Consider the following 19,721-nt stretch of genomic DNA (forward strand, 5'->3'; position numbering starts at 1 on the left):
ACGGGAAGCTCCACCAGGCTGTAGTACACTTGACACATCGTGATCGTTGTCAAAAGCTCGCTTGAAATCGAAGTTCCATGACGGGAAGGTACATACCTAGGCACGCAGGTCCACGCTTGGCAGTGACGTAACGAGCCAATGACATAATTCAACCCCGGCAAACCCACTAGATGGACAGTCTTTGCGGAGATTCTGGGAGGCCTACTTTGTTGGGGTCTCCACACACACGTCCGGTATATAGACTGAGATGCCAGGCTCGGTGCATCCAAGAGGAATCCTGCATCTTGATCTCCATGACCCATCATGTCGTGGTCTCTTCTTCTTACCGTCCTGACCCAGGTCGTCCGTGTTACATGCGCACGAGAGACATATGACTATGTTGTAGTTGGAGGAGGCCCCGCAGGTCTTCTAGTCGCAAACCGACTGTCTGCCGATCCCGAAGTCACTGTTGCCATCATCGAAGCCGGAGATTCTGGCTACGACAACCCAAATGTGTCATACGTACCGAAGTCGATCTTGGAGTACGGTCTCTTCATCGGCACGTCGATTGACTGGAAGTACATGACGGCACCTCAGAAGTATGCTGGGAACCGGAGCGTGAACTACTGGGCAGGCAAGGCTTTGGGAGGCAGTACTACGGTCAATGGAATGACGTACATACGCGCGGAGAAAGAGCAAATTGATGGGTGGGAAGGGCTTGGCAACGAGGGTTGGAACTGGGAGAGTCTGCTCGAATACTACCTGAGGCAGGAAGGCTTCACAGAGCCTAGTGAGGAACTTTCGAAGGAAGGCGCGACCTTCAGGGACGGCGTACATGGAACTGAGGGAGAGCTTGCTGTTGGCTTCACCCCATACCTGGTCCGTCAAGGGTTCGCCAAACTGTTCGCGGAGACCTCCCTGGCGATGGGTATTCCTTACAATAAGGAACCGAACAATGGTAGCATGCGCGGTTTTGACGTGTGGCCTATGACGCAGAACGTGACTGGGCCTACGAGGGCCGATGGGGCCAGGTCCTTCTACTTCCCTGTTGCATCACGCCCGAATCTGCAGGTCTACTTCAATACCACAGCTGCACGCATCATCTGGAACGGGGAATCATCCGAGACTTCGGAAGTGGTGGCCTCGGGAGTTGAGGTGATTGACGCGGGAAATGTAACGAAAACTATCGGTGCCTCCAAGGAGGTCATTGTCGCAGCTGGCGCCATTCGATCACCAGCATTTCTTGAGCACTCAGGTGTAGGTAATCCCGACATACTTGAACCTCTCGGTATCAAGACTGTCAATCCACTCCAGTCGGTCGGTTCCAACCTGCCAGATCAACCGCAGCATGGGATGGTCTTCAACTCGTCCACGAATTGGACGGGTTATCCTACCTTCGTTACATTTTTGACAGCTTCTGATCTCTTTGGTGAAGAACTTCCCGCTCTTGTGGAAGAGCTCCAAGCCAATGTCAGCGCTTATGCTGCAGCGATTGTCGCAGACTACGCGCCCGATACCATCTCCGTCGAGACGCAAGAACGGCTTCTGCAACATCAAGTAGACCTAGTCTTCACTGCTGAGAGCGATGTTCCTTTAATAGAGATCCTCTGGGCCCCGACAGGAAATCAGATCATTGCGCAGCTTTGGGACCTAATACCGCTTTCTCGAGGCTCAATACACATCGAATCAGCCGATGCATCCATACCACCTCGTATCGACCCAAACTTCTTCCAGATGCCCATCGACATGTATGTGCAAGCAGCTGCTGCAATCCGTATCCGCGAGTATTTCGCCACTTCGCCGCTAGCGGAGGACGCTACCGGCGAGGTCTCTCCCGGTTACGAAGCGGTACCGCAAGGTGCTCATTGGAGGGATCAAGTCTGGGACGACTGGATCACAGGCGCCATGAATGGCAACTCGCATCCTGTGAGTACTTGCGCAATGATGAGTAAGGAGCTGGGTGGTGTGGTAGATACGGAGGGCAAGGTTTACGGGACGCAAAACGTCCGGGTTGTGGATGCGAGTGTGTTCCCGACTCAGATCTCGGGCCATCTTAGCGCCAGTGTATATGCCATTGCTGGAAAGATTGCGGACGCGATGAAGCAGAAGGGGTCGGATGAGAAGAAGTTTTGACAAGACTTTTCCTTTGTAGCGCTTCCGATGTTGGCGGCGTGTTGCTATCACACTGTACAAGTCCCGGATTGGGTGGGTCTTCGCCTGCTCCAGGTTAATCGAGAGCTGCGTCGGTGAAAATGATACATGGGTAGCGCAAAATAAGTACAGATTTCAATTTGATTGAGGAGCGTGTACTTTTCTCTGGTGAAAGCTAGACTCCTTCCTAACAGGCGATCGAAAAAGGGATAGTGCTGCGCTGCCCCACTTTTCATTACAGGGCAGCCGCCCCACGTCACCAACCTTTAGGCAAGAGCCGTGCGCCGGAATGACGAGCCCACCACAAACACCCACCTGGGCAGCCTTCACTCTCCAATATCCAGCTTTGGTCCTCAACGCCGACGCGATAGCACAATGCCGTCGCTCATGAGCCTTCCGCGTGAACTACGTGATCAGATATGCGAATACGTCATACTTTCGCCAGCCCGGCAGCCACGAGTGCTCAATCAGACAACCGAAGAGATTCTGGACGGATACATGACTTATGAGTTTCCAACGCCGTTCGTAAGGCCGGGTCCCTCGTATCAGCCCCAGGCAATCGTCTCGAATTCGACGAGATTACTGCTAGTCAATCAACAGCTGAGAACGGAAATAACGGAGATGCTAGAACGAATGCGAAGCATTGTGTACGACCTCGATCTTGCAATGACCGACAATGGGATATTGGCAGCGACGTGGATCAATGTTCCAGTTTTGTCGACCAGAATTGAGCAGTTGAATGTCACACTTCGCCTCTGTGTGACAAACGATAGCGAACGACTGAAGTCTGAAATTGAAGACATGTTAGGGGCGCCGGCAAATCCAGGACCTGAAGATTTCTTTGGGCTACTACCTAAGCAGTGTAAGGAAAGCCTTTCCTCCATTAGTATTAGTACTATACTAACCACTCACCTCACTGTTTTAGTGGTATGGGGCTTCTATGGCATATTCAACCGATTCACCCATGTTGGGCCTCTGGGCGAAAGGAAGAGCGACAGTGAACATCGGCAAATATCCATCAGAACGATCAGCATCAACGTCGAGACACCATCTCCCGATCTTGCGCAGCTCGGTCTGATTCATATGTCCACTCAGGCCGACGCTGCAATGTCGGTTACTTCCCGGTACTTCTTGGTGTGTCTGAATTGGATTATACAACAACAGCTGGAAGGGAATTGGGAGTATATCCGGGGCATCACTCTGCTTGAGTACGTAGATCATGTTCTAATCTACCACGACGGCAATGAGATACATCACTGGGATGTAGCTGCGTGCCTTGCAGAGTATCCTGAAGATGAAATGATCAAGTGGAGACCAACTGGCAAGAAAGAGGCCTGGCGCAGAAGGAAGCAAAGAGGACTGAAGGTGCCCGAAGACTTCAAGGATCCGGCCGGATGGTGATACCAGACTGCAAACACGGGGAAGCTGTTGAGGTACGAAATGGTCTTACGAGGTTCTCCAGGAACGGCACAAGACCACAGGCAAAGGAGAACCGCTTTCACGCAACCGCTTCACGTGACGGGTCGTGGCTTAGCAAGTCTAACGTGCAGACCGCTGTCGATCATTCTAATACACGATCAACAGTCACTTACCAAACGTCCGCTTTCTCTTGCGATAGAACTAAATTCACTATTCGTACTTCAGCTCACTCTTTCATCGACCAATCTCGACAAATGAGCCCGAAGCGGTAATCCGAAAAAATGACGCTTGTTGCGCTAGTCAACATGCGGTTAGTGACCTCGAGGAATCAACTATATTGGGATAGCGATCTACGAGGCCTGGGGCTTGACTGTGCTTGATGTTGTTTGGCATCTATTTACTGGCAAGGCTGAGTCTCGAGAAATACGCCCGTTTTGGAGATAGCTGGGGGCCTGGAACAATTTGCGCGGTTTATCAAAGCAGCTCCGTATTGTGTTGAGCGTGACGCTCGAGATACTTATATCTAGTACCAGACCACTCATCGCAAAGCAACATAAGCTCGATACCATGCTATCATGATGCCATTAGAACCTCTTCCATACCAGAGCCACTCTTTCGACCGGCCGCATCGAGCACTTGGTTCATACAGCGCTGCACCGTTACCACCGACTAGCTTGTCTCCACCGGATGATGAGTTGTCACGTCACGCGATAGATTGGTCGCCCTGCATTCCAGATCCAGTTCAGCCACCACAATCTCTTCAAGTGAGCCACTCTTCAAACATTGCCAGTAAACCTTGCTGACCTGTCTAGAAACCCGTCGTGATACCAAGACTCGATGCAAGCGGTCTACTTGGAACACCATTCCCATTTATACGAGCATACAGCCCCGATCTGCGCCGCTTCAATATCCACGAGAAAGACTTTGTAGCATTCATTGATGATCTCAGTGTCGCTCAAGCTCCGCCAGTTCCGCTTCAGGCACTTGATGCAGCGGGTCATGTGGTTGGCATCGTGTGAGTTGACTCCTTTGTTTGGCTCTTACCGGTTTCTCATACAAGTGCTAGACCACATCATTGGACCATGATCGCTGGCGCCAGCATGAATGTGGCCGCCGGAGTTGGAACGGCTGCTACGACAACTATGCGAACCCGGCGCTTCTTAGAGGCTGTGAACCGAGAATACTTTGCGCCTCGTGGTCTGAAAGCTTCAATTTGCAAGAACAGACTGTTGGAAGAGAAGCTCGGCTGCAATGTGCACATGCCATCGTCGGCGTAAGTTTAGCCCTGCCGTAAGGATTCCCTGTTTCTGACTTCGCAAAGAGCCCTAGGAAGTAGCTCTCGGCCTCAAACAGCTGGATACCGACGATTGCAAGCGCTCACGCCCTACATCGCACCGCTATCATTCAACGTACCACCGCCAATGGAGCAACGAAATGCTCTCGACAGAATGGCTGCAAAGCAGATCGAACGGCGTATTAAGAAGAAAGAAGAAAAGGGCTACAGCTCAGACTCAAGCTCTAGTTCAGAGTCTAGCATCAGCTCCAACAAAGAGTCCGCCCTGGTATCTCATGATGAGGTCAACGGCAAACAAAAGAGAAGAGCGGATAAAGCGGAGCGCAAACGAGCAAAGAAAGAAGAGAAGAAGGCGCGAAAGGAAGAGCGGAGATCTAGGAAGCGGGACCGGAAAGGGGCCAAAGCTCATGTTAAGGAGGGTAAGAAGTTGGAGAAAGAACAGAAAATGGTCGAGAAGATGGAGTATATCATCATTGAGTCGCTGAATGAGGGGATGTAGTGATAAAGAGACTTCGTTGACTTGTCACGAATGCCCATGTTTATGCGACAAAACGGTTGTTCTACCTTTTTAATTGATTACGACCTCACTTGCGAACATCTAGGATGCTTTTAGCGGATCTCCAGGGCCCTCGTCCACCAGCCGACATGTCTTGCATGAAAGATGTGATCCATGATGCTATTGTCGGCTCCTTCTCGCGGATCCCATCGTATGCCATGCGCAGAGGAAAGAGTAGTTCAAAAGAGCCCTGTTCGCCCCAGTCCTCTAGCTGATGGTACTCGACGCTACGACATATAGTGAGCGCCGCTGTCGATATCTGCTCCTGTCGGGTATGGTAGGCTGAAGATGACATCATCTCAGCATCGATGCTGTCGGCGAACCGGAGGGCCATGATGGTAGCGGCGTTATAGACTGTGATAGCGTTCGCGTGATAGAGTGATCGGTATCTGAAGGCAGTAGACCAGGCTGGATGCAATGCGCCATACTCGTCTTCTATGAGCGGTATCGGTTGGCATGCGGGTGTCTCGTAAGAGGTGTGAAACGGATCAGACGCAAAAGTCTCCCTCCAGTTTTTCAGTTTGGCGATGACCTCATGACATTGCAAAGACAGACATTGCATCTCAGCAGTCCTTGTGTCTTCATCCACAACTGACAAAAGCTCATCACGCAGAATGAAGAGCTGAGGGTAGTCGGCAATAATGTCGAACAAAAGCTTGAGCGAGTCGATGTGCTCAGGGTGTAAGCTCCAGGGGATGTATTTCCATTTATTCTCCGACATTATCGTTGGCTTGTGCAAGACAATAGCTGCAAAGATAAGAGACGGGCGAATCCTATCCAAGATCCCAAGACACTGAGGTGATGCCATAGCTTCGGGTCCGCGCAACTCGAAGAGCCTCTCTAGCCCACGTGCATGGTTTATCCAACCATCGACACGATCCGAGATGAGGAACTAGTAGCGGTTAGAAAATGTGTGCACTGCAGAACGTTTGATGTACCTCGATGAGTCCCATAAGCATGACCGCCTCGATCAGATCAAAGGAAGGCGGAGACACCGAAGCCTCAAGAGCCGAATGCACGGCTCTAAGTGCGTCACTGTACCTCTTGAACCCGTACTGCGTGATAGCTCTATCCTGGTGCTTGATGCCGAAGTAAGAAGTCGCAAGCGCAGAAAGTGACTTGATGGTAATAACCCCAGGATTGAACACCAACAGGCTCTGCACCGGCAATAAGTTTGAGAGAGTGAACGCGGTGAAGACATCATCGCGAGAAGGCGACAATGCTCGATGAATTTCCTGGTGAAGTCGAATAGCAGTGTCAGGCGTCCTGGTGCCGACTTCCACAGCTAAGCACCCGGCGACATCGCGATCGCTAGGCTGGGCAGACTGGCCGTGGCCATCGAATTGTACGAATGTGATGCCGCGGGTGCCACCACATTGTAGTCGTGCTGTGACGCACCTTCCGCATTGTGGCTTTCGTAGATCTCGTGACGTCAACACACGCGTCGGAATAGCGCAGGGGTAAACAGGGCAAACCTACCACATTTGACGCGTCGACTTTTGCAGTTATCGCACGCTCTGGACCGCCCGCCAACTCCGACCATGTGAAAGATGCATGCTAAGATGGATGAGATGAGGAAGATACAAGACTGCGGGAGATGACGAGTCACCGTCAGCATGGCGCGTGCGCGGCGCTATATTCGGCCCTCTTCTCACAAGGATGCGCCTGTGAAGACGCACATAAATTCAACGATCGATCAAGGGGTAGCTTTAAACCTTATATCCTCTATGATGTTAACTTCAGTCTTTGTTTGTACTACGTACATAGAGACGTGAGCAGATCCTACTTCCACAAGGGGAACACCTCAAGCTTCCAGACCTTCAGGTCCTGTCAACCCTGAGAGCCCTAAGATATAACCCCGCGCCACGGCGAACCTTTCCCAGCTTCACGTATCCATTGCAACCCCTTCATTTTCTCCAAGCCTTCTACGAAGTCAAACCCAATGGTCCATAAGTCGCCGTTACACCTGTCCTCGAGCTTCCGTACCCAAAGCGCTTTGAGGGCCCTCTGGTCACGGATTATGACCGCAATGTCGTAAGCACAATCTTCATCTTCTTCAGTGGCACCTCGATAATTGAGAGTGAGCCGATCACAATGTTGAATCCAGGTCAGTTTCTCCGGTGTGTTTCTAGGCAAAAGCTTCCGGAACATTACGCGGGTACTTTCAAGGCGGTTCCACGGATGACCCATATGGGTAGAGAGGTTGATTGTCGACCATGGTAGATATAATATCGGCTGCAGAGCTGCTACGCATCGTGTCAATGATGCCTGCTTACAGTCACCGTCAAACCATGATGCCGAACTCGGCATGCTGATGTTGCCATCGCCAGCTCCTCCTGCCAAGATTGAGGCTGGTGATGACTCGATCTTCAAACAACGGCCGTATGGATGCTCATCTTGCCACTTTCGAGTAGCAAGGATTAGAGGTTTAACTTTAGCTATATCGTCCTCCATTTCGTTGTACGTAGTACGGCAACTAAAGAAAAGGCCGGAGATATCCTGTGGACGTCCAGAAGTGATGCTTCCGACAATAAGGTGCCTATAGACTTCGATTCGAAGCTCTGTTGGAAGGGTGAGAATCATATTCTGTATAATGCGTGGGTTGTTTAGATACCAAGGTGAGGGGAAGTGATCGTTACAGTTAATGCTTCCTGCTCTTATATATCGGAGCATCGAATGCAAGGAATTGACTTGGCTTAAGAGTACGGATTCATCTTTTGCTGAGTCAATGACGTTGTGAGGTGATTCATTGTGTAGGAATTGAGAACAAACGGGTTGTATGATGATTTGCGCAAATTTACGTGGATTAGAATGGAGCAGATAATACAGGAATGAATGCATGAGCTTTATTACCCTACTTTGCATCAGTAAGCCACCATGACGATGTAACAATACAGCAACATACACTCCGAAAAGTTGGTGCGCAAACCTCATCCAACCCCATAAACTCAGTCGACCTAAATCCTTCAAACAGCACTACTCCCCATAAAACCAATTGAAGTGCACAAACTGATACCCCGGCCACCCTAATCCATCCCTGAAATCTACTCCCCACAGCCTCTTCGTCTGTCCCTCAACGAGAAAGCACCACGGAGTATTAGAAGCCCCGGATGCAGGACGATACATGGCCCCCTTCTGCTTCCCATGTACAATGTTCACAATGTATCTCTCCTCCACGCGGTAATCCTTGCGGAACGTCAGCCTATCTATATACCTCTTCTGCCTTGCCTTCTCCAGGAACTCTTTTCCCCATATCTGGTAGAAAGTACGAAAGAAGACATGAGTAGACGAAAGAACTTGTTTGTTGGTATATCGACGTTCCACTCCGAAACCAAAAGGGCAGAGTAAGAGACGGAGACCGAAAACCGCCAAGTCTTCCGTGCGACGCAGCATGTCGTGCTTAGCCCTTTGAACGGGATTTCTGCGTTTGCGATCGCGCGGTGCGGTAATGGCGAACTCGGTGAGCGGATTGATGTAGGTGTGTGAGGATGGTACTTGGAAGCACAGTCGTCCTCTGACTTCGCCTCTGAGCCGTCTAGAGTGGTCCCAAGCGCGCTTCAGGTCGAGGGCTACTTGGACTGTTGAGACGAGTGGCTTCATTTCCGAATAGGTTGTGCGGGAAGCGAGGTATAGAGCACCGACATCGGAGGTGCGTCCATCATCCAGGGTTTCGGTGAGAAGATTGCTATAGATCTGAAGTCGTAGTTCTGCTGGTAGCGTGAGGAATGGGGAAGGCTTGTCTTTTGCCATGGCGCTGAATTCCGGTCTGTGGTGAGTTGAATGGTTGCTATTGGAGGATTTGGCGATTTGCTGAAGATGGAAGCAGAAAAGAGTTTGCGGCGTTTTGATATCCAGCGAGCAACCACATCGTGGAGCCAGTGAAAAGCAAACTCACCATGCAACGGTGAAATGCCAACATGGGGTATTGATGGGAGAGTGGTAACAATACCGCATCGTCAAGTATCAGGATTGACCTTGTCCCATTCATCCAAAACGTGTGAACCCAACGTCCAGCGTCGCCCAAGTGCATTCACTGGCGGCTTCAACCCTTGTTTGAGGTCCAAGCAAAGCGTCCACCTGAGATTCAGAGCAGTTCCACCAATGCCAAGCCACCAAACATCCGCTTTGATTAAGCAGTGACACTTCCAGAAAAAGCCGTAAATGTCCTCAAATTCAATCTCGCTTATCGACTGAGGTACTGCAAGAGTGCCCAGGTCTATCATCAGACGACCGACATCTTTGAGGTAAGGCTGCTCCGTTTCCTCCAGAAATGATATCTGGAGTAAGGCATGCATGGCTAGCTCGATACTGCTGCGCCATGATATATCTCTGGCCGGAAGGGGGTGGTAGAACTTGAGAGTAAAGCTTGACAGTTGAAGCCGGGATATGTAGTCAAGCAAATAGCACAGATCTCCAAGATCAATACGATCTTCATTATGGTTGCGCTCATTGCCCACGGGTATCTGTAGCGTGGCTTCTTCTAGCGGAGTGCTAAATTCGTAGGTCGTAGGAAGATACACGTGTAATGGATGACCCGATTTGGATGCCGTCATCCAGTAGTTTTGGAGTCTGACAATGAGCAGAACTTTGTCGAGGTACTTGTCTATCTCGTTGCGGGTGGTGACGCATGTGTGGTACAAGCCTGCCGAGCGGCGTGGATTGCCTTCAGCAATGCTTGAAGCCAAGATGTGCTTGTAAACCTCTAAGCGCATTTCGGCTGGAAGAGCGGAGAAGCCTTGGTGTGTGGTGTTTTCCATTTGGGGACTATCGAAGTAAGAAGGCGATGGAAGGTAATGGAGCGTGTTGTGTGCCGTGTATGGATTTAGGTATGTAAACTGTTGTGGGCGGAATAAAGGTAAAGAAGAGCATATGCTGAAATCCGTCTTATATCAAGTCTCGTTGACTCATCAATCGAACCGTGGTTCCGAAGGGCTCCTCTCGTTACCATGGTTTTGCGGAAGGCTATCAGATCACGTGTCAGCAACTCGGCAGCAGGGACCAGTCTATAGGTAGACATGTCATAGGCAACGACCAAGCCACTCATGGACCAACAGAACACATCTTGAACAGTAATCCTTATACATTTCAAAAAAAAAAGATGCCATCTATATCTAACCACGCCCCTCAGGCGATTCAGAAAGATCTATCAACAAGCTGACGATGAGTGTCAAAACCACTGATGCCGTAAATAGTTTGCCAAGAGCGCCAAAATATATGTCCAGCAAATGCTTGTAATCCCTAAGATAACAACAAAGGTACCCAGCAGACATCTTCAGGTCTGGTAACGAAACGAAACGAAGAGGGAGAAAGAGGAAACAGGTATCAGTCGAGAAGGTCAAAAGGAAAAAAGGTACAAACAAAGCATGACTTATGCTCCGCCCATGCTTTTGGTAGAGAAGGCAAAAGTGGCGAATAGGATGGCGCTTCATCCCTTCCTGCTATACACACAGATAAATACTGGTGTTCAGATAATGTTCGTGTCAACACGGCGCTGCGGTGGTCGTTGGTCATATGAGACCTGGTATTGCGTTCCGTTCCATTCCGGTCATCTCGTTCAAGGCTTTTCCTTGTACTTGGCCATCCTCTTTACGGGATGGAGTAGCATACCCGGTATGCACATTCTCTTCTGCTCCAGCTCGCCGTCGGAGCCTGGTCCACCGTCGATCTTTTCTGACTCTCCCCAGTTTTGTTGGACAATGGGCCAGTTGAGCCATCGTCGGTATAGGTTACGTGGGAAGCGTGATGCGTAGTACCAGCTCCAACCTTGGAAGTTGAACTCGCGGTCGTGGTTGTACGGTGAGTCGGCTTCTTCAGTCCAGGCGCCTTGACGGCTTTCCAAGGCTTCACCTGTCTCTTCATCGACAGTCGATGCGGTATCAAAGATGGCTTCCGTATATGCGGCGGGCCAGTGACGGTCGTTGAAGATCGGGTGAGGAGCGTATACGGCTTTCAAACCGTGTTGAAGTGCAACTGTCGAGGGCCACATCTCGGCCTGCATACTGCGTCCAACCAAGTTCTCCTCATGCATAGCTTGCAGCATCTTCTTGCTGAATCGTACGACTGTGTTGATGAAAGTCCGGCGATCAATCTGTTCGAAGATAGGATGAGTGAACCAATCGGCCTGGCCGTCCTCTGGCGTGAAGATTGGTCGGATGTGAGGCAGGTAGTTCCAGATCTTATCCTTGTAAGACCAAGTCGTGTTCCTGGGGTCCCACATTGGAAGAAGAGTGATGAAGTCCGCAGGCTCACCAACACCCCACTCAAAGTTGTCTTCCTCCATAGTCGTAGGTGGTGTAGGGCCTAGTGGCTTCTGGGGAGGGATGGCAAGTCTCCATGGCCGTGGTCCCCATACGGGTGGTGGGATGAGCGAGTTTGCAGATGCGTTCAAGACGTCCTTGTGTGTGTTTTCGACGAACGATTGGTAGTCTCCATGTACGCTCGGAAGATAATAACGCTTGTTGCGCTCCCACAACAGCTTCCTCGGTTGTTTGTCCGCGAACTCGCTGATCTTCTCGAAGAAGTGATAGTGGTGTCCAGTGTATCTAGCGTCTGTTTCCCAGTTCCAGACGTAATCAAATTCGGGGTGCGTAAGACTGAACCATTGTAGACACATGAATTGCTGCCAATAGACCTGCCAGTCCATAACCTTGGGATACCATTTCGGGAAGATGGATTCTGACCATAGGATAGCAATGTCGCGCAGTTCCTCAGGTACGTTTTCTCTTAGAATGCGATCGTATTCATACTGGCTGTCGAAGATGGGTGCATCTCTGTCCTTGACGTGGACGTAGAGGTAAACTTGGTATTCACCGCCGGACTGGAGGGAGAGCTCGGAGACCATGGCGCGAATGGCGGTGATGTCGTTCTCTTCGTAGTTGTATCCGGTCCAGGCACGGATGAGAATGGCCGTACGGTGGTGGTACTTCTTCTCGCTGTCATCGCGGTTCTCCAAGTTGCTTCGGCTCGTGTCTGTGGGGATCGCAAACGCCGACGACGCCGCCGCGGGCTCAGGTAGGACAGTGCTGGGAATCTTTACGATTGGGGATCTGGCCTTGGGCCGGTAGCGCCCCTTGTTCCGCTCAAGACAATCGTCCTGCAGCGCACCCCAGTTCACCTGAGGCCACTCGGGGACAGTAGCGGGCGCCTTCCAGTTCTTGACCTCCTCTGGGAACTCATCATCACCATATCCGTACGGACCGTATCGTGAGTATCGGTCGAAGCAGACATCGTCGTCGAGTCCGATGACATCATAGCCACCAGCGTATACCGGGGGAAAGTCCTCTGGTATGCCGCGGTAGACCTGAACCTCGTCGTCGGTGCTCTCGTTGAGGGGTTTGCCGCGCGGACCCAGACAAGCCACGTATTCACCGTGCCACTTCTGCTTCCACTTCGGGGTGTTGTACTTGGGGAACGGCTTGTATGCGATCGGATCAGAGGCAATCGTATCGTTCAGCTTATCATGGCTAGACTCGTAGATGCGATAGTCCCTGCTTGAGATTAGAACCACCACTGTGGCGCGCAACGTGTGTACACTTACAAATCGAATTGTTCCCACCGGTTCGGGTCGTACTTCTTGTCGACGTAGTCGCCGAAGGGCGGCCAGTGACCACTCCAGCTCGGTCGCGGCCAGTCCAGCATCTTCGCCATGTACTGCTTCCAGTTGGACGGTGTCGGGTAGGGAGGGATGAAAGAGCCTGTCCTCGACGGTGCCGTCACCCATGGCGGGTGAGGCTTGGTGGGCTTCGACGCGTCGACCTCAGGCTCGCGCGAGGTCTCCATTGGCGGCAGCATAACCTCTGCCGGCTCTGCTGGCGATTGCGCATCCACGGGGCTGGGCATCGCGCCGGGAATGGGCACGGCATTATGCCATGCATCCTCGAGATGCGCCTGCGCCTCGCCTGGACTTTCATTCAGGAGCTCCTGTGTCGGCGGTCTATTCCCCGAGTTGAAGAGCGGCATGCGCTCGTACACCTTCTCGTTCGCCCATGGGCTCTGCTGTAGGACGGCGAAGATGAAAACCAATGCTATAAAGGAAACTATCGCAAATCTGCGGGGTGATCGGACAAACATGATGTCGATGTTGTTCGTATTCGTATCGTTTAGTGGTGCACACTAACCTTATGCCGGTATGGTACCTAGTGTACTGGGGTAGTCGTAGGATTTACCGATAATGTAAAAGCTGCATCGCTTGAGGTTGCGGAGGTGTAGCGCGAAAGAAGGACTAGCGACTGATGGCGAAGAGGTGTGGTGAGTGGGTGCAGGTGGTAAGGACCGTGGGTGTTAAAGATGGCGGCGAAGCTCTGGTGAAGGCGCTGCCGAGCGATGCTAGCTTGGATGCAAAGGAAAGGAAGGCGGGGCCGACTACAGTGAAGAGGGCAAGAAGGATGGTCAATCCGTCTATCTGTGTCGGTCGTTCCTGCCGCACGTGAACTCGGGAAAGGGCCGGTGGAATGCTAGAAAGAGCGAACGGGATCGATCGAGGAATGCAAACCTCAAGAGAAAAAACCGCAGACGATGATTAGACGGAAATGACGATACCAAGAGCGCGGGACAAGACTACTCGACAGGGTTCGAAATTGCACGAGCAGAAGAAGCGTCGAACACTCTCAAACGGCAGTACGCGGCCAGAGCCTCGTCGATCTGGGAATCCCCATCGGTTTTGCACCAAGACGCCTTAACCCCCAACTCCCGCGCCGCCTCCCGCCCCGTGCTGCAAGGTACTCCAGGGGGAGGGCTGACGCGTTGCACACTGTTGATCGCCTAACGACGAGCAGAGGTTGCGTCTGAGTGGTGCCATGTCGTCCTTGAAGTCGATGCTTGCGCGTTTCGCAAAATCTTCCGAGCGGCAGAGCCGTCGCACCATGGCCGCTGCTCATCTATCCGCAGGAAGGATTCACTAGGACTCAGCTAGCAGCCACGACTGATATGCCAGCCAACCTGCCCAGCACGCCACCCCCCACTGCTGATGCTATCTGGGGGCGCACGCAAATAACATTTGGCACTCGACGGGCGACATTCTCAGCCAGCTCGGCGGTATAATTAGAGATAAGAGAAGGCGCGAAGGCGTCATTACCCAAGCGAAATGCAGCGACTCTGTGGTCGTCATCTTATTCAGCCGATCCAACGGACATGGCGATACAGTCCCACAGTGAACCCTGCAGCAGCGACCTGAATCGAAAGATAATGTTGGAGACTGGAGAAACGTTCTTCGGCCCTTCTGTCCAGACAAATTAACGATGTGCAAACACAATGCTAAACGTCCCGCCAATCGTGAGGCTACTGCTAAACTCACGACTGCGGTGCGACGCGCCGCGCACACGTCAAGCTTCATGCAGTGCAATGCACCATGCCAGATAACAACGGGTACCACATTTGGCAGGTTGTGCAATTATGTGCACCCTGCAGCATCGATATTGTCATGAATGCTATCCAGCTACCGTTCCCAAATCTATCCTGCATTTTGCCATAACGCCTTTGCAGATGGTATTGTCGTGATCAGCACACGCTTTCTACGTTTGCATCCTCCATTGCCCGCACCCGCACTATAAACGGCAATCCGGACTCGAGTGCATCCACGTACAGTGCGTCCTCACTTCCACTTCTGTACCACTACACCACCACGTTTGAACTCTGGAATGTCACCCAGCACTTGGGCCTTGTTCGTCAGCTCGTTGCTGGGGAACGTGGTCATGAGCGCCCACTCGCGATCCTGACTGGCCGGGCTAGCCCTGCCGACAAAGTCGTAGACGTCGCCAATAGTGTGTGTAGTGTTGAACCGCGAGGTCAGCCGTGTACCGTCACCAAGGCGTAGCTGGAGCGTGAGGGTAGGAGCCGATGAGTCGACGTCGACGGTAGGTTGCGCAGAGGCCGCTGGAGTCGAGGCTGCCGTGCTACTTGAAGCTGCCGGTGCCATGGGAGCAGCCGCTGAGCTTGCACCAGGGGTGGGGCTGCCCAGACGGTTTCCGCTACCCGAGAAGGGAACGTACTTCTTCTTTGGCTTCTTGTAATCCTCGTCCTTGTGCGCGTGCACTTCTACATCCACCTCCTGGCCGTGTTCTACATTGAGAATATGCAATGGAGCGTGGCCCGTGTTGATCATCTCCAGTGTACGTGCGTTGGCCGGGTCATCGTACCGGAACAGGTCGCCGTCGTCGACTGAGAAGCCGTCGCGCCAGAGGTGAAGCTCGCGGTGGGCGCGCGGAGGCGGTGCGGGGATGTTGGCGGTGGGGTCTGGAATAGTTCGGGAGGGAGCATCATCGCCTCCCAGGGTAGTACCTGCGCCACGGAAATGAGAGGAACTGGCGGGCTGCTCCTCGTCACCACCTGGTCGGGGAGCGTTCCTGCGCTTGTTAGCTGGAGTGGCCCAGACAATGCTTGGCCCGCTTACTGTCGTGCGCGCTTCAGGATGTTGTTGATCTGATCGCGCGGATTTGACTGGTTTGGGTTCTGAACGGCAAGACCTGACTTTTCACCACCGGCGAAGAAGTCCTGGTTCTCATCATCAGGGTTCTCGTCGTCATCGTCGTCATCATGGGCGTGTCCGTGTCCGCCACCTGATGACTGGAGGTCCCTAAGCGTCCGCGCACCTGCTACGCCCCTCTGGGCAGGCTGTCCACGAGCAGCAGCAGGCTGCGACGATGATCGAGATGCTTCAGGCGCAGGGGAAGGTACATATGCGCCCCCGAGAGTGCGCCCTCCACCAGCTCCTTGGGGCACACTGGGAGCGTCTGTGTTTGACTCGTCACCAGCCATGTCGACGTCTGGTTCGGAAGCGTCGTCTTGTTGTTCGGCCGATTCGTCGAAGAAGAGAGATGCAGCGAGGGTGAGGTCGCCGTTGGAGGCGTTCAAGTAGCGTTCTGCCTGTTCTTTGTGTGAGTGAACAGCTCCAATAGCTTCGATGAGCTTCCATCAACATACTGTTGCGGGATCGAGGCCAGTCAGACTAGCAAGCTGAGCAATGAGAGCGTCTTGGTCGGGGGCAGCTTCAGACATAACAGCGTAGTAATGCTGCTGTTGAAGATGAGGGTAGTGGCGTGGTTGGTGGCTTGGACGCGTTGGTTGACTGCGGTGGGGTCTATGTAAACTCAGGGCGGGCTTTTAGGTACCTACCGCAGGCGGAAGCTGGTGACGTCGCTTGCTCGCTCTTAGCATTCACCGCGATTCACAAACAAAGTCAATGCGAGTTATCTTCTTGATCAACAACTACATAAGTTGGTCGTAAGCTTCCGTGATTCTCTTAGACTCTAAAGATATGCCTGCCAATAAGCCGTTTAGACCTTGACATGCAGCACCTTCCGATGTGCATTAAAGTTCCGAGATAATGCCAAGGCCGGAATTAACGTGAGCCTCATCAACACCTCGAGCAGCAACCTCGGGACTGTCGCGCACTACGAACCACGCGCGTCAGTAGACTCTTCCTTGCGTAGTCGGCAACTCAACACGTCAATCGACAGTATCTGACTGTCAACATACTCCCGTCCGATCAAGCCAATCTCGCACCGTCCTCCGCATCACCTCCGCGTGGGGCTCTAGCACCCATCCAGCACCTAGCACAGCATCCAGCATTCACCACCCTCCCACCACCCACCCGAAACCTACCACCCCCAAATCCTCACCCACCATGGCCGACGCCACCAACCTCACCGAATCCGGCATAACCATCCCCTCGGACAGTGAAAACTACGACGCAAACAACGAGCTCACCTCCTCCTCCCCCGAATCCGCATCCTCAAGTTCCACACCCCTGATCCTCTACAAACCACCCACAATATGGGGTCTGCTTCGCGGCGCAGCGATTAACCTCTTCTTGCCGTTTGTCAACGGGCTCATGTTGGGTTTTGGTGAGTTGGTCGCGAATGAGGCGGCGTATCGGTTGGGGTGGAGTGGTACTAAGGTATGTCAATATCAATGGAAGAGGATTGATAGAGGAAAGTGTTTATGTTTTGTAATTGGGAAGGATGCTGATCAATATGTGCTACCAGATATTCCCGACTCATCGCTCCGGAGCCGATTCCAGGCGCGTGGGACCAGGCGTGGAGATGCGAGCGGATCCTGTGGAGCGGAGGAGGAGGAATGGACAGGAGTTGGATATGTACACGTCGTTGGAGTAGATGGGCAGTGCAAGGGGAGGTGGAGATCCTGGAGACGTATCTGTATATACGAGTGCAATCAATGGCATCGCGTTCAGAGGCATCACGTTTCATCTTGGAATCGATTGAATCAAATTCGAGCTGTCTTCGTTCCAAGCATGGTTACGCACGAGAGTTGGGATCGCAAACGAGCTTTCGATGCATTCATAAACTGTAAACACCCACACGTCCAAGATCTGAGCAGGAGCATATGCGTCTCTTAGTATTTATACAAAATCTCTCGCTATGCGTATCAAACAACTCCCAATCCTTTTGGAGATGCACGTACTACTAACACAAGGTCCAACACGCGTATATCATACATGGCCGTCCACATCTCCGACACGTCTCTATTGCCTGTTTTGGAACCTGCGTCTCCTCTCAATCTCGTAATCATCAGCCCTCTTCTTCCTCCTGGCCTCCTCGGGTGACATCTTCTTGTCTCCAAAGCCCATAGACCTCATAAAGCGATCCACGCCGTTGCCCGTCCGCCTCCAGATGTAGGCAAGGCGGTAGTTTCTGCGGTAGTAGTCCAGCTTCTCGCTGATTGGCTTGCCTTTGGCACCTTCCTCGAAATCGATGTCCCGGTCAGGATATTCCGTGTCGATCGTCTTGGGTACCTCCGTCTTGAGATGCGCAGGTAGGGCAACTCCGGATTTGATGTTGATGCCGGACAACTGGCGACGGTTCATCGGGGCTGCTTTGCGGGTGGGTGGCTGGTAACGAGCCCTGCCATCGGCTCCCTTGACTTGACTCAACTTCGCCTCTCCCTTGACGACTTTGCTGTAAAGCTCGTTGCTCTCTTTGCTGGGTAGCGGTCGAATACCAATGAATTTTCTGAAACCATTCTGGCGAAGCAACCAACCAGTTAAACCACCCATAATACCGGACATCAGGAAGTAGAGTTGGAGAGCAGAGGCCTGGAAAGCGGTGGCAACACCGAGGAAGACGGATAAACCAGTGAAAATCTTTTGACGTGTAACTGCCTGGGCTGTATCGGGCTGCACACCAGTTTCACCTCCGGTCTATTCAGTGTGTCAGTAAGGTGAGAGCATCGTTCAAGAGTATAGACTTGCCTTGAAAACAGTATACATGATGGCTGAGGTTGCAGCCGGTAAGATGAAGTAAGGGTCGCGGTTGCTCAGATCGGTGAACCACAGAAAGCCATCATGCGCCATGCCGGGGACGGGCAGGTCAGCCATAGCCCTTAGGAATCTGAAGGCGGAAAATCCAATCCAGGCTTGCGCGATCATGAAACCTCCAGTGGCAAGCATACCTCCTACGTAGGGCTTCATGATTGCGGCCTGCTGCATCTTGTATAAATCGGCCTGTTGCTTGTCACCTCGAGCAAGGGCAGCCTCCATCTTCTCTTGTATAGGCTTGGTAACGGGTGCCAATGAAGACATGACTGCCATCTTGTCTGAGCTCGCTGCCTGGAGCACAAAGGTCGTGCAACGGACAACGACACCGGCAGCAATGATGGAGCCAGCCCAGCCCATGCCTGACTGTAGGTAAATGGTTTCGATGCACTTCTCGAACAGAGTCGTCATACCCCAGCCGTAGTCAAGACCCAATTCCTGCAATTGTCCAGAATGATCGATGAGACGAGTGGGGTCAATCTCGGCTGTGGGGAGAGTGTCCTTGACTGGCTCAGCATCGAAGAGAGTGTCGAGTGTCTTGGGTTCCGTCAATGTTGACGCGCTGTCTACTACCGCCTCGGCAGGCGCGACTGCTCCATCCACGACGGCGGGCTTGTCGATAGCTGCAGGAGCGAGCTCGGGCGTAGACGTGGTGACGACAGGCTCTGCGTGTTGTCGCGCAAACTCGGAGACAGGACGGTGCGAGAATTCAGCGATTGGGACGCGGTCGGCAGGTGTGAGAGAGCTGGCGTCGACGGGGCCGCTAGACTTCCCCCAGCTCCAAGGAGCATACCATGAGGCGTTTCGGACGGATGACGCACTCATCATGACATTATGGGTTCGGTTCGCGCCCGATTTCCACAGCGCTGACTGGAGCGGGCTGGTTCGACATGATGGGCCTGTGAGGTTCGCAGTTCGGGGAAGGGACGAAAACTACTGCAATTAGCAATTGCACTATGTCGGCTCTGATTTGGCTGTTGTGCAGAGAACGGGCACAGGCAAGGTGATGGGCGACTTGTATTCGAGAACGCGGGTGTGTGGAATGGACGAAGCGG

General features: G+C 52.5%; 8 protein-coding genes across 8 annotated transcripts; 4 read left to right on the forward strand and 4 right to left on the reverse strand.

Annotated features, from left to right (window-relative positions):
• Positions 1-303: 303 nt before the first annotated feature.
• J4E86_009994 (uncharacterized protein) lies at positions 304-2,112 on the forward strand (the record flags this gene model as incomplete). The annotated part of the gene is made up of 1 exon (XM_051450494.1): positions 304-2,112. The coding sequence occupies one exon, from the start codon at positions 304-306 to the stop codon at positions 2,110-2,112; it is 1,809 nt and encodes a 602-aa protein (XP_051298415.1).
• An 819-nt stretch (positions 2,113-2,931) lies between these two features.
• On the forward strand, positions 2,932-3,531 carry J4E86_009995 (uncharacterized protein; the record flags this gene model as incomplete). Its single annotated transcript, XM_051450495.1, has 2 exons — positions 2,932-2,992; positions 3,056-3,531. The coding sequence occupies 2 exons, from the start codon at positions 2,932-2,934 to the stop codon at positions 3,529-3,531; spliced, it is 537 nt and encodes a 178-aa protein (XP_051298416.1).
• Positions 3,532-4,649: 1,118 nt separating this feature from the next.
• Positions 4,650-5,342, forward strand: J4E86_009996 (uncharacterized protein; the record flags this gene model as incomplete). The annotated part of the gene is made up of 2 exons (XM_051450496.1): positions 4,650-4,822; positions 4,871-5,342. 2 exons carry the CDS (start codon positions 4,650-4,652, stop codon positions 5,340-5,342), a joined length of 645 nt encoding a protein of 214 aa, XP_051298417.1.
• Positions 5,343-5,427: 85 nt separating this feature from the next.
• J4E86_009997 (uncharacterized protein) lies at positions 5,428-6,120 on the reverse strand (the record flags this gene model as incomplete). The annotated part of the gene is made up of 1 exon (XM_051450497.1): positions 5,428-6,120. One exon carries the CDS (start codon positions 6,118-6,120, stop codon positions 5,428-5,430), a length of 693 nt encoding a protein of 230 aa, XP_051298418.1.
• Positions 6,121-10,953: 4,833 nt separating this feature from the next.
• J4E86_009998 (uncharacterized protein) lies at positions 10,954-13,469 on the reverse strand (the record flags this gene model as incomplete). The annotated part of the gene is made up of 2 exons (XM_051450498.1): positions 10,954-12,886; positions 12,937-13,469. 2 exons carry the CDS (start codon positions 13,467-13,469, stop codon positions 10,954-10,956), a joined length of 2,466 nt encoding a protein of 821 aa, XP_051298419.1.
• A 1,519-nt stretch (positions 13,470-14,988) lies between these two features.
• On the reverse strand, positions 14,989-16,391 carry UBX1 (UBX domain-containing protein 1; the record flags this gene model as incomplete). Its single annotated transcript, XM_051450499.1, has 3 exons — positions 14,989-15,739; positions 15,787-16,259; positions 16,317-16,391. 3 exons carry the CDS (start codon positions 16,389-16,391, stop codon positions 14,989-14,991), a joined length of 1,299 nt encoding a protein of 432 aa, XP_051298420.1.
• Positions 16,392-17,019: 628 nt separating this feature from the next.
• J4E86_010000 (uncharacterized protein) lies at positions 17,020-17,509 on the forward strand (the record flags this gene model as incomplete). The annotated part of the gene is made up of 2 exons (XM_051450500.1): positions 17,020-17,292; positions 17,381-17,509. 2 exons carry the CDS (start codon positions 17,020-17,022, stop codon positions 17,507-17,509), a joined length of 402 nt encoding a protein of 133 aa, XP_051298421.1.
• A 368-nt stretch (positions 17,510-17,877) lies between these two features.
• On the reverse strand, positions 17,878-19,491 carry J4E86_010001 (uncharacterized protein; the record flags this gene model as incomplete). Its single annotated transcript, XM_051450501.1, has 2 exons — positions 17,878-18,552; positions 18,613-19,491. 2 exons carry the CDS (start codon positions 19,489-19,491, stop codon positions 17,878-17,880), a joined length of 1,554 nt encoding a protein of 517 aa, XP_051298422.1.
• Positions 19,492-19,721: the final 230 nt, after the last annotated feature.

Source organism: Alternaria arbusti (genome assembly GCF_024043155.1).
Source record: "Alternaria arbusti strain BMP 1465 chromosome Unknown scaffold_19, whole genome shotgun sequence".
In the NCBI taxonomy this organism is placed as follows: Eukaryota; Fungi; Ascomycota; class Dothideomycetes; order Pleosporales; family Pleosporaceae; genus Alternaria; species Alternaria arbusti.